The sequence below is a fragment of the Pinus tabuliformis genome, chromosome 3_1 (genome assembly GCF_031772625.1).
Source record: "Pinus tabuliformis cultivar Carrire ecotype Pingquan chromosome 3_1, CPIR1, whole genome shotgun sequence".
Lineage (NCBI taxonomy): Eukaryota > Viridiplantae > Streptophyta > Pinopsida > Pinales > Pinaceae > Pinus > Pinus tabuliformis.
This window is the reverse complement of record NC_142301.1, coordinates 31,779,117-31,793,501: the sequence shown is the minus strand read 5'-3', so window position 1 is coordinate 31,793,501 and position 14,385 is coordinate 31,779,117. Positions and strand designations below refer to the sequence as shown.

The following is a 14,385-nucleotide window of genomic DNA, read 5'->3' as shown; positions in this document are numbered from 1 at the left end:
TGGGTCATCGCATTCGGATCAAGTACATCGCCATTCATTCACGAAGGTGACCGACAGCAAGGGAATACTAGCAACAACAAAGCGAACAGAGTCTCGTCTTCTGGTGAACGGTACATATGTATTGCAATACTAGTTGGTCTTAGTTAAATGTATGTAAATGTTATGATATGTTTCTTGAAATGAATTCCTACTGTGTTTTCTCTTCTAGTTTCTTTTTGTTGTGATTTAAAAAAAAAAAAAAAAAAATATGTACATAGTCTGGATGTGGTCCTTACACTTGGTATCAGAGCACAAGTTGAACCCTTGAGGCCTATGGGCCCATGCATGCATGACTAGTTTTGTTTGCTATATGTGGGTATTTTTCTAAAATCAAATTACTCAAGTTTCAAAAAAAAAAGAAGAAGAAAAGAAAGAACAGTTTCTTTCCAGCTGGCCATTCGATTATATCCGAACGACACATAATATTCAATCTCCAGGATTTGTCAATTATAAAATTTGATACCACCTTTCCTTTTTACAGAGGCTTTCCATAGCTCTAGAAAATTGCAGATTAATTGCTGTACATCTGTCTATTCAACCAACTTGCCAATTATAAAATTTTGTATTGATACGACTTTCCTTTTTACTCTAGCTTTTCCATAGACCTCGAAAATTGAAGACTAATGGCTTTTCTAAAGGACTGGCTGCCAAGCAAACGCCGGACATTATGATTACGTGTAACCTCAATAATTTCAATGAGTGACTAAACTCTGTCATTGTCCTAGTTACCTATATTTACAGCAAAGCACGCAACATGCATGGTAAGTATCCTTCGGTACAATTTTGGTGGCATGCGCAAAATTGCTGATTCTCATTTACAGTATGAAACCAACGTAAAGGATATGGTGTACACTGGGGCTGGACCATTGCCCTGTTTTATATTAACTGTTGAGTGGACATAAGAGGTGGAGTTAGAATACAATTCAAAGTCGAAGCGAATAATCTGTGTGGTCTTTTCTCAATGAATAAGGAGCATGGAATATGCGGGACCATTCGTTCTGAGATTGCGACAGGTCCTGCCAAATCCCTTGTCGGTAACCCATGGTTACGCTGTAGTGGTTTTGTAAGAACTCGTTAATCTCCAGCCTGGTCCTCTTAAACGGGTCTCTAAAAATCTGAAATTGAGAGGACACACTGATTGTGACTGTATACTGTGAGTATATACTGTGCATTTCGTAAATAGTCCGAAATCGTAAAATAACATTGGGGCAGAGGCCTATATATTTCCACTTGTGCTGCTGGTTAGCAGTGTAGTGCAGATAAGCTGTTGTTGACATGGCTTGTTTAAGATTGCAGGGCTGCTGCTTTTTCGTTCTGGTTTTTGCTTTTGGGTACTAAATTGAGCTATTTTACATGAATCCCAGGGATGTAAACCGTTGAATAAATTCTTATAATTAGAACTTCCATACAAGCATACTTTCAACTTATGGACTGATCCAAGCACTAAAACTGACTGTTGTGTTCGTACTGAAGTGTTCATAGGCATGGTCATAGCAAACTCTCCTGCCTGATGACATGTGTATTGTTTTATAGTTTGAAATCTCAACAAAGAATTCTCATTCCTTACTTGTAGTTCGAGGAGATTCTTAAATTGCGGAAGATTATTGCAGTTTTTAGCCCTTCCCCATCAATCGTGTGCAGTTTTTCCCCTGAGGAAGAGATCAACCTTGACGCAGCAGCAGCTTTATTAGTTTTAAGAACACTCCCATTTCACCTTAGATAAGTGATACAATCTAATGAATAAAGCCCTTTATATGAAACAGAATCAAGACTTTAATAATCCGGGAAGATTTCTATTCTCTTAATTAGAATCCGTCTGCAAGGATCCATTTTTCCAATCTCAATGAGTCACAAGATGAACAGCTTTATCCAGCGGCTAAATTTAGTCAAGCGGCAAGAATCCGAGCAGCAGCAGCAGATCGAATCCCTTCTCCGGCACCTCGTCCAAGATAAGTCGACAGATTATGACTTATGGCGGCCGCAGCAGCAGGAGGCAGCAATAACAGGCAGCAGTCAGCCATCATCAAGTCTATTTCTTGAGGTCGCAGAACCATCAGCTCGCGGTCATATGACGTGTCATGACCCCGAACCGGACCTCATCCTGCCATCTCCTTCTTCGATTCTTGACTCCAACGCAGTAGCTAGGCCTGCTCATCTGCCGGAGCCACCAGAATCCGACCTTGAGGTGATGTTGAAAAACTTGCCCGAGAGAGGCAAGCTGTTACCGGCCGTCATGAAGGCAGGACCACTTTTAAAAACCTTGCTCATGGCAGGTCCACTGCCTAAGTGGATACACCCACCCAATAGCCTGGAGAACACGCCGATCCCAAAATATCTCTACCCATCGCTCCCATGGTCCCTTATCTGCCCAACCCACAAAGCCCCACTACTTCTCTGGATCCTCTGCAAGTGAACCCTCTTGTGTCCTCTTCTCGTCATAGCCTCAGCCCACCCACAAGAATTAAAGAACCCCATTCACTTCCCTGCAATCTAGCTCAGCAGGTGCAACGAGTTCCTCCAAAGTGTTGCGCATCATAAATTTGAGCTCACAGGACTCGGCCATCACAGCATGTGCTCCTTTAAAGTTTGCCAACATATATATCGCTACCACAGGTCGGGTTCTGCCAGCTAAATTCGTTCACACCTGGAGATACAGTATGCGCCCAAGTTTATGTTTTAACTATTCCAATGCAATATCACACCAACTCGGTATACGCTCCCTTCAATCTGCGCTGATATGGTGTCAAACATCGATTTTCCCAAATGGCTATTTTCAAAACATAACACTATGGATAGTCACCAGATCTGGTTGTCCAATATCGAATCAACCATTTAACTCGATATGCCACAATAATTTGGCGTTTTCTATGCTTCAATGCGAAACTGCCGGAGTTGCTAATCGCAAAACTAGTGAATATCCAATCTCATCTGTTACCACAGATCTGTTGTGTTCTCAACTGCAGTTGGAATCGCCTTATTAATATTACAACTGACAATTGACAATATCCAGAACTTTGATGCGAGATTTTAGGAATCGGCAATTTCCATAATTCGGTGTTGTCCCTAATAATCCGCGCAGTCTATTCTAAGTTGTTCTCTGTGGGAAGAGATTTCACTCACAAAATTTAACACGTACAATTTGTCTTCAGCTGATTTAGCAGAATGTTCTGCAGCATTTTCACAATCTTCTGTAGCTTTTGCAGGACCTGGTCCTGCTGATACTTTAACCATAGCAGGGCGCAAAAGCTTGTCGCCAAGAATAAATCCTCTCCTGAATTCTTCAATAATTATGCCTTCTTCAAATAATGTAGAATCCTCATGCATAATTGCTTCGTGTAGCATGGGATCAAATGGTTTTCCAACAGTATTGACCACATTAACATTAAATCCTTTCATGATTTCTACGAACTGTTTATAAATACACATGTAACCATTCTGCCCAATATTTCTATTTGTTCTTTAAATAAGAGGCAGTGCCCAGATTCAATTTTCTTGGAACAACTCCGAATTCAGATTCTTTGAGGACTCTGCATCACAGTTCATATAAACCCCTTAAAATTTGTTCTTAGATCAGTAGATACAAACATAAACAAGGCAACAGTTATATAATTGATGACTGGTGTCTGTAAATGTTGCATCTTATGTTTCATCCAGAGAAGCTAGGTGCATAGTCTGGATATGGTAAAATGATCAGTTAACTCTACAACCTTCATTGTCCATATCTTTCTACCTTGGGAAAAATATACAACATCAGAGGCATATCAAGCCTGGGGTGAGATGTGTCTGTGCTATAACTTCAAGCCATTTCAATATTGTGGTAGATATGTAAAGAATTCGCTCTCATGATAGCCAGAGTCAACTCCAAGGTGGATTTCATAAACAATAGTGGAAAAAAAAGAAGAATAAATGACATCTATACATACTTGAATGAAGTCTTTTAGGATAAAATTAGGAACTGTGGTGATTGGGGATTTGTATACAGTGAGTCTGGTCAAAGTCCTCAAAATAGCAGGAGACTGTGGAAGTAGAAGATCTAAAATCGTGGACATATTGGCACGTTTAAGCAGCTCTATGTTGTCTTCCAGCTGCCTACAGATAGCTAAGCTTGCAATCGCCACCTTATCCACAGCCTCGGGGTAGAGATAGGGCAAAGTGTAAGCCACAAAACCACCATAATTGGTCCCAACCACACTGATTTTGTTCACACCGAATCTCTTCAGCATTTCCATGAGAGATTCTGCCTGAAAAAAAAAAATATCTGATCTCTCAGAGCTTTTGGTTGTCGAACCTCCGAAGAAAACCAGGTCTGGAACATAGACATTGAAGCTGTGTGTAAAAGGCTTTATCTGTGGGTACAATTGCCTCATTGCATTGGTCCCAAAGCCATGTATGAGAATGACATTTTTCTTGTTGGCATCCCACTTCTTTGGAGTCCAACAGTGCATGGTTGTTTTATCATCCACGTCTAAGAGCTTGGATTCCAGACCTGCATAAACAAAGGCCTTCTGTAGCATTCTGTCATAGAATGATGCTAGACTGAAACAGTGGCTTGACATAGCCAAATTCCCCAAAGGCTATGCGGGTGCTTGTAAATAAACTGTAGATGATATAAAGAGTTCTATCCTTAATAATCCAATTGAAGATTTTCAACCCCAGCTGTTGTCTAATAGAAATGAAATCCTTGATAGCTCATAATTTTTACATATGTGTGTTACACCGTTCTAATTTGAATCTGGAAAAGAGTCCTAGGATGTTTTAAGATTGGGACAGTTATTTCTGCATCAGGTTCAGTTTTTTCTAGATGTTGAAAGCCTTGGAACACATGACAAATTCCTTCAGAATCCGAATTTGTTGACATGAAGCAAGCATTCTCTGCTCAAGTCTGATTTTTGTTTTGAGAAGCTTCATCCTCATGAAGCTTCAGGTTTACCTCAATTCTTTTCTCTAAATTGTTGTTTCCTCACTCATTCTCACAACAATAATTGTTTAGTTGTCTTTGAATATTTACATGTTCTTAAATTAGATGGTCAGTTAAGCTTTCTTTTGGCATATTGGTTTGCAGTATAGGCATCATTTTGGCTCTTATTAGGGTAGATTTTCTTCAGTTTACCTGAAATTTTGTTAAAAATGTGGAATATCATAATTTACAGTTGTTAACTTCACACATTTCAGTGTTTCAATTTTTTTTTCAACACACTGAATCCATGTTTATATTTAAAAATAAAATTTAAATTATAGAACATTGCAATCTCATAAAAAAAAATCTTATTGCCAAATTCCTTCCCTTAAAAAAAGAAGCAGCTAGTTAAGCTACAGCGTTTGGTTTTTTTTCCATTCTATTTCACAGGTGTTTATTGTACACCCATGCTACCAGGAGTTGTACCTAGTTCAACTTTGAAGTTATCTTGATTCTCTTTAATTTTATCATGGGAATACCCAGGAGAGCTTTGTGTTTCCAAATAATAATTTCATGTTTGACTGTGGGAATTCTCTGTATATTGCTTGATGGGAACGAAGGGAATAATATCTTTTAAAATTAGAATAGTTATGTAAATTTTATCCATGCCAAATTACTAAAAATGAACTCGATGCCTTCTTTCTTAAACGAGAAAGGGATCATATATGCTTCGTATTCTTTATTTTTGAAAGCCACGTAGAAAGCGAGGATCTGCCATAGTAATTTATTTTTATGATATACCCAATTTTAGTTGTAAATGTTCAACAAAATTTTATATTAATAATTAATTTTTAAAAACATGTCAAATTAAGAATATATATATAGTATAGTCTTCGGTGCATTAGCTACATATGCGCTTTTAAAGCTCCACCACTTTCTTGAAGATCATCCTCCACTTTCTGATGAGATCTTCCTCCACATAAATCTTTTTATGTGAATTGTTTTGACTCTTAATATTTGTCAAGTAAATTTTTAACTTTTAAGATCCCAAAGTCTAGTGAAACCAAACTCAAGAAACCCAACATTTTTTGATGAATGATGAATGTGAAAAATGAAAAGTATTTTTGGTATTTGTTTGAATTTAAATCAAATCATATATAAATATTTCGATTTTTTGTGACCTGTGTTTAAAGTTGCAAAATAATGTTGAGTCTAAAGTTTTTAAAGAATCTATTTTTACTAAATTTTAATTATGGTCATTCACAAATTATAATATATTGAATTTGAGATATTACAATATGGCAATAATATTTTGTCAGCGATGAAAATATTTTATACTAATGCATAATTTGGTCATACAACAAGATTCTTGTAAATACAACTTCAATATTTTTATTATCTAAAATTATTCAACAACTTGCATAAATTTTGGTGGGCAATAACTATGGGTAAATAAACGTAAATAATAACTCAAATCGCTCTTGCACTATTCTAGTCATTTACGCTTCTTGGTTGTGCTAGTTTAACATTGTGAGAACCATTACATTATTTTCATTATTAGATATATGATTTAAAATCATAAAACATTAGAAACTCACTCGCTGTCTCTTTTTACTAATGACAATCTCAATTTATGTTATGATAATACTACCAACCACCCTACCATTCACTCTTGCACTATTCTAGTCATTTATGCTTCTTGGTTGTGCTAGTTTAACATTGTGAGAACCATTACATTATTTTCATTATTAGATATATGATTTAAAATCATAAAACATTAGAAACTTGCTCTCTCTTTTTACTAATGACAATCTCAGTTTATGTTATGATAATACTACCAACCACCCTACCATTTACATGACATAACTTAGTCTAAGCCTACTATGTTGAATAGATTGTATTCCTTTGATTAAATCTTATAGGAATATTTGAAATTGATAAGTGAATTATATAATCAAGAACCTATAAATACATAAATTGTTCTTTTGGAAGTATATTACCGAGCTCCCAAGGAAAGAACAAGAAATTCATTTGGACTGAAAAATGTGAAGAGATATTTCAAAGTTTAAAGGTGTTATTAACAACAACACCAATTTTGAAGGTGCCAGATATGGAATAATAAATTTTTGGTTTGTGCTGATGCCTCTGAGGAAGGGTTGGGTTGTGTGTCAATGCAAGAAGGAAGAGTAATAGCTTATGCATCAAGGAAACTTAGAAACCATGAAGAAAACTACGCAATCCATGGTCTAGAAATGGCAACAATTGTTTATGCACTAAGTATTTGGAGACACTACCTTCTAGGGAGGGAGTTTGATCTTAGGACTGACCATGGTGGGCTACAATGGATATTCCCTCAAGATCACTTAAATGCAAGACAAAGACGATGGTCTGAGCTAATTAATAAATATGATTTTGATATCACTTACATAAAATGAACGATAAATAGGGTGGTTTATGCTTTAAGTAGGAGGCCTCAGATATTTTCAGTGATTCCCTTAAAGACAAATTTGAAGGAGAAACTGCTTGTTTTACAATTTAAAGACACCGGGTATCAGGAGGTTAACAAAAGTTTGAGGGAGGATGAAATGAGGGTCCCAAAATATGAAGAATGGTCCCTTGATAACGATGGGCTACTACGATTTTGGGGAAGGATATATGTACCGCCAAATGAAGATATACACCAGTTAATCTTGAATGAAGCACATCGCGTAGTATACATGGCACACCCCAGTGTTAAGAAGATGAGTGCGGACCTGAAACCACTCTTCTTTTGGAAAGGGATGAAGAAGGACATTGTGAACTAGGTAGCAAGATGCTTAGAGTGTCAACGAGTAAAAGTTGAACATAGACAACCAACAGGGTTATTGAAACCCATGAGATACCAAAATCTAAATGGGAAGTTACATCAATGGACTTCATTGTGGGACCTTTTTGAAATCTTAGAAAGGAAAGGGTCGGTGGCATATAGGCTTGCCTTACCTCCATCTTTAGCGCGTATGCATGATGTGTTTCATGTTTCTGTTTTGCGTCATTATATTTCAAGATCCTTCACATGTTATTGACTTTGGTCATTTCAGGTTTTGGACGAGGGAACAGTGATGGCCGAACCAGTTCACATACTGGATCAATGAACTTTGCAGCTTAGACGACTGTTAGTGGACCAGGTTAAGGTCTAGTGGGACAACTATAGGCCCAATTGAACTACTTTGGAGGACACCAAAGAGATGCGTCACCATTTTCCTTACCTATTCCAAGGACTTCGAGACGAAGTCCATTATTAAGAGGGGGTGTATGTAGTGCCCCGCTCTAGTTGACTAGCAATGATATGTCATTAACATTTATTTAGCCCTAAGGCCCACACTTTATTCTTTGAGGACCTTAGGTTGAGGATCTGGACATATGACTCTATTATTAGTGGTTGTGATGTTTATGTATGTTCTCCATTGATATTATGATTATGATAGCATGAATGGTTATGTATCGTATCTATCAGTATTCTGATGATTGCAACATTAAATAGTGAAGTTGGTCTCTATTTGAATTTATGATGAAGGTAGTAAAGAATATGTCTGCGCTCTACTAAAAGCATAATGATGATAAATTGATGGATAGGTATATTTCTACGATGTTACGATGTTGATAGCTTAATGAATATGTATGTTTCCATTGATTATTATTGATGATAGCCATGAGGGTTGTGTCCCCTATGTTACCTACTTCCTTTAGTTCAGACTTACAATGGACAATGATGTGAATGACCAGGAATTGTTAATGATGCTATTATGATAATGACTAACATTGAGAAACCTTGTTACTGATGATTATTGAGTATGGCAGGAAACCATCAGAGGCACTCGCATATGACATGTCGATGACACCTGGTTTGATGAAAATTCATATTATTTATCTTTGAAAGTCTAAGTCGATCTTGAAATCTGCCATATATGTTTAACTATATTCTGATGATATGTTAATGGTTGCAGGCACAGACTAGTTGCTTGACCGAATGACCCACATATGGGTGATGGGGTTGTACAGGTGGATGGAACTACATGGGAGGGGTGGGACAGAGTCCCTGACCTCACCCACTAGCACTCCCGCCGTGACTTGGGCTGGAAGGGTTGAAACACCTTCACCTTGAAGATCATGATGCCATGAGGGCAGGTCTCAAAGTTGGGTCGCTCATGAGGAGTTTACTGGGGGGCACGCATCAAGGCGAATTCCTTGATCCCCGGCACCATTAGTCTCACTATAGCAGGCAACATAAGAGATGATAGTGGTCTATGACGTTGCACTATACTTTCCCCTCATAGTCACTAGATGCTTGAAGGGCAAGTGGTGTGGCACCCTTGGAACTTCAGGGGAAATTCTTGAAGGGCACGACCAACTTGGCACCCTTGGCATCACAATTAAACTATTAGGTGTGGCACCCTTGGAACTTCTAGGGAGGTTCTTGAAGGGCACAACCAAGCTTGGCACCCTTGGAATCAGTAAAAATAAATAATAATAAATAAATATAAGTAAGGAATGAAAACTAGGGAAAGTTACATCAAGGGTAAATGATGATTAGAAACCAAGGTAATTAAATCAAAAATAAAACTTGGAATAAGGAGGATCATATGAAGAAATAAAATAGAGTACCTTAAAAACTCTACCCTTCCCACGTTGGAAAATACTAGGAAGATTATGTGGTTTAATTAGGTAAAAAGGGGAAAGAGGGACATAATTGTAAGGATAAAGATTAATCCTAAACTAATTAAACCTAATTAAGAAAAGAGGAAGGTGAATTAAAATAAGAATAATAAATTAAATTTAGAGAAATGTAAAGAACCTCCATGTGGCAACAAACAACATAAGAATATCCATCTAAGAGATAACCTGAGTTAAATTAGGGAGTAAATAGGGGATCAAATCTTGACTCATTAATTGACTTTAAGTAATGAACACAAATTAAGGAATAAAAGGGGGAATAAAGAGACAACTAGGAGAAGAAATAGGAATCTTGTTGAGGTGAGGAAAATATTGGTTTTAAATAAAAATTTAAGTAAATAATTTTGGGAGACCCTTGATGTGAGAATGACACATGGGTGGGTGAATAATCAAGCTATTGAATTATAAAAAAAATAAATAAATATGCATGACATGACAAGTTTCACCTATGAGGACTCCTATAAAAGAAGGCGCAAGCCATAGGAGAAGGGACTTTTTTGGGGAACCCTATTGTTGGATGGATGAGATGATGTCAAAGCAGTGATTACGATCCTATAGTGAGTTTGGTGAGGTAGAGGATTTTAGAGAGGGGACTCTTGAGCCAAGGAGTGCTCTCCTCTACCAGCTATTGAAATTCTCCATTGTACAACCCCATTGCAGCTCGGGGGTCCGCGGGGAAGAAGAGTACCCAAGGAGTAGGCTGGGAGGTTAACCGGTGGGTCATCGCATTCGGATCAAGTACATCGCCATTCATTCACGAAGGTGACCGACAGCAAGGGAATACTAGCAACAACAAAGCGAACAGAGTCTCGTCTTCTGGTGAACGATACATATGTATTGCAATACTAGTTGGTCTTAGTTAAATGTATGTAAATGTTATGATATGTTTCTTGAAATGAATTCCTACTGTGTTTTCTCTTCTAGTTTCTTTTTGTTGTGATTTAAAAAAAAAAAAAAAAAAAGTTTCTTTTTGTTGTGATTTAAAAAAAAAAAAAAAAAAAAAGATATGTACATAGTCTGGATGCGGTCTTTACATTTTCATCAAATGACAAGCCAAAACATCTCAGCTAGTTGCCATGTGCAGAATACGCACCAGACAGCATTAAAGACATTGCCCTGTTCCAGCATGTTATATTATTTTAGTGTTAAAACATGAGCGTTGTTATGGCTTTACGGGTGCAAACCCATGGAATAGAAGTAGCCTTGAAGGCGTATTCCATGGTTACTATTTTATTTACAGTGGGAAATATATTGCGGCACCGAGTATGGACCACCACTTACATATACGCAGAGGTAATAGGTTTATTATGCAACGCAATAACAGTGTTAATCTTACAATTGTAGCCGAAATAAAATTACAATTTGGGCAGGAGCCAGCCCAGCCTTCAATTCTATTAATTTCCTGCCATAACCAGTCACGTTGTCATTCGGCAAGCGTAATTTTTCACGGCATATGTGCTATCTTAAGTGTAGTGTTAAAGTGCAAGGGACACAGTCAAGCTTTTACGCAACTATGCAAGCTTGGCACTATGGGTTGGAGGTAATGAGCAACACCCACCAGATGACATCAATGCAGCTCTAAAGAATGACTTGCAGCTTCATCCTTATTCGAAGTCCCCTGTCAAATGTTACAGTGGAGGTCTCAGTATGGGATTTGGAAGGGACCTGTCCATACCACAAAATCAACAAAAATATATCAGTGCCATCAAAAATAACACTTCCAGTTTTTGAAATGCAGTATCAAAAATCACATAATGCAAAGCCGGTTTATTTTCTTCTCCTCATGCTTCTTGATACATCAGCAAAACCTTTATCGAGGAACTTTTATTGGCTCAATTTGCCAAGTCATTCTCTCCCTAATGTTGAAGATCATGACAACCAACATGAGCCCATTAGCATTAAGAATAATTGTGAATATGGAAGTATGATTGTAGAAGAACCTGCAACTGAGACAACAGAGGGATTGCTTTCACGGGTGTCAAGCCTTTTTTCAGGAAGAACAAAAACATTCAAGTGACAGGGGTGTCTTTGCCGTTTCTCATTCAACAAAAGCCGCAAATGCCTGGACGCGTAGATTCATGTGTTATACCATGCTCAACATATATGCCCATTATTATCGGATAAGAAAGATTGTAGGGGGGTCGATTTCCATCCGATATATGCGGTGGATTTGTTCCAGATTATCAAAATCTTCTCCTAATTTCGGTAAAATGGCCAACGCATTTCCAGACATTTGGGGAGCAGTTGCAAACTGGCATACAAGATTCGATTGCCTATATTTCCAGTAAATGGGATTGACACCTGTGAATTCTACTTCATCAGTTATCAAGTAAACGGATGCGCTATTCTGTCTTCAGCAGCGTCGATTGTTTTTGTTTTTAGGTTTATTTATTAATAATGATAAAACAAATCGCCGATTTTGGGGTCGATTTTTTTTTCCTTAGCAGCATGTATTTATTATAATAAAAATTCATTTGTAGAAAAAAGGGAGTTAGTAGAGAGTTAGAAGAAAATTTCTGAGAGCTGGAGGAGAAACTGAGTTTCATTGTACAGTCTTTGACAGAGGGATTTTTAATGAAATTTCACAGCTCTGACTTCTGAGATTCCTGTGGTATGATAATGTAGCATAAGTTTTTCTCTTGTTTCATATGTAATCTGTTATGTTTCATTTCACTACATGATCATTTCTAACTGAACAAATGAAGTGTTTAGGTAAGAATTCATGCCTGCCATGCTCTGCCTATAAGTTTGTTCATGTTTAATATTTTCCTCTGTTTGACAAGGATTCATCTCCTATGCCCTTGTCAGCTCCTCACCAATCTTGCCATCCCATTTAAAAACTAGATTTGATGCTAAATTTCTTACCTACCTTGCCTCAGTCGATAACCTGTGTTGTTCATTATATTTCTCTGTTCAAGCTGTGATTTTGCCCATGCAGCCCAGAAAACCCCGTCATTTAATTAAAAACCCCAAATCCACCTTTTTAATCAGTTTACTAGCCTAATATCAGTGTTACCTTGTTGGTCATCTCATTCCATTGAAGATCTGCCGAGATTGACCAGAGAGAGCCTTCTCCTGCCCCGTAGGGCTAGCTACGAGGCTAAATGGTTTGATGTAGCCTTGAGGTTTACCTTTCTCAGCCTGAGGTGAAATTTCAAGCGCTAACAGGGGCGATAACCACATATATGATAATTCTTGAATATAGCAATAGCCGATTGTGATAAAGGTTTAATCTCGGAAACTATGTGAGTCTGTATGGGAAGGCGAAAAAGCTAAGGAAAATGGAGTTTCCTTTGTAAGTGATTTTTAGAAGGGAAAAGCACGATATATGGTTTATGTGTTATATATATATATATATATATATATATATATATATATATATAGATATGATCCCATGTTATAAGGGAGAAAGATATATATGTGCGTGGGTGAAGGATTATAAAGGCTCCGAAGGATTTAAGTTCCGATACGAAGAATATAAAGGAAGACTTTAATCAAAGCATCAGTGAAGGCTTGGGGATGATTTATGAGTCCCGATAAGAGGTTTCAGGTGGGGTGATTAAATTCCTATACTCAGGAATTGATGAATGGGCCTTTTGACCATTTATGGTATGTAGATTTAACTCCATTACAGAGTTAAATATCCTGGGACGGTTGTGGATGCATTTTTAATATGCACACTGTGGGTATGTGTGGGTGTAGCCTTGCACCAATAAACCAACCAAGGGTCCTAAGCACTTTCAGCCTCAAAATGAAAAATCAATTCAACAAAATGATAAGGCAAATAAAAACAAGACATTGCAACATTTGTAATCAAGATGGCCACTTAAAATCCAAATTCTTTAAGAAGATGGAAGCCTTGGAAGCAGCAATGAAGAAGCATAACATTCATTTGGAGCACTCTTCATCTTCAACTTCATCTTTAGGAATTTCACTTTCTGCATGTGGCTGTCAAGCAACTCGGTCTGGTTATGCACTAAATGTATCTTCTTCTTCTCATTCTCATGAGCAGCTCATTGATTCTCGAGCTTCTTATCACATGGCAAAAAACAAGGTCGTGTTTTCTTCTTTAAATGATTGTAACACCAAAAATGAATATGTTGATGATGATAGAGCTCTTAGTGTTGTAGGGACTGGAATTGTTCATCTAGACAATGGTCAATTTAATGATGTATTATGTGTTTCAACCTTATCCTACAACCTTCTATCTGTATATCAGATAACTCATTCAAGTGAAGGTAAAACTGTTGAATTCTCACCTCATGATGTTGTAATTAAGGACCTAAGAGATCCTATATAGATTTTAGCTATTGGCATTGCTGATGATTCTACAAGGTTGTATAAGTTTAACAACTTTGGGTCGTCAACACTTCCCTTAGTATTTGTTGCTCATAATGATGAAGTGAGCAAACTTTGGCATGAGCGATTTGGTCACTTGAACTATCGCTCCCTTCAAAATCTATGTAAAGAAAATATGGTGACAAGTCTTCCTATGGTATCTTGCACAAATGGTGTTTGTTCCAGATGTGTACTCGGAAAACATCATTAAGATAGTTTTGAAAAACGTGCCTCTTGGCATGCCTTAGCCCCTTTACAGCTTGTGCATAGTGATTCATGTGGTCCACTTCCAATTGTTTCATTCTCTAGCTACAAGAATTTCTTAACTTTCATTGATGATTTCTCTAGCTTCTTAAAACTCAAGAGTGAAGTATTTAACATGTTCTTGGCCTTTAAGGCCT

The 14,385-nt window shown here is 37.4% G+C and overlaps 1 protein-coding gene across 1 annotated transcript; it reads right to left on the bottom strand.

The window, feature by feature from the left end:
- Nucleotides 1–3,845: 3,845 nt before the first annotated feature.
- Nucleotides 3,846–4,595, bottom strand: LOC149185616 (putative cardiolipin-specific deacylase 1, mitochondrial). The gene has a single exon (XM_089412358.1). It carries the CDS (start codon nucleotides 4,593–4,595, stop codon nucleotides 3,846–3,848), a length of 750 nt encoding a protein of 249 aa, XP_089268484.1.
- Nucleotides 4,596–14,385: the final 9,790 nt, after the last annotated feature.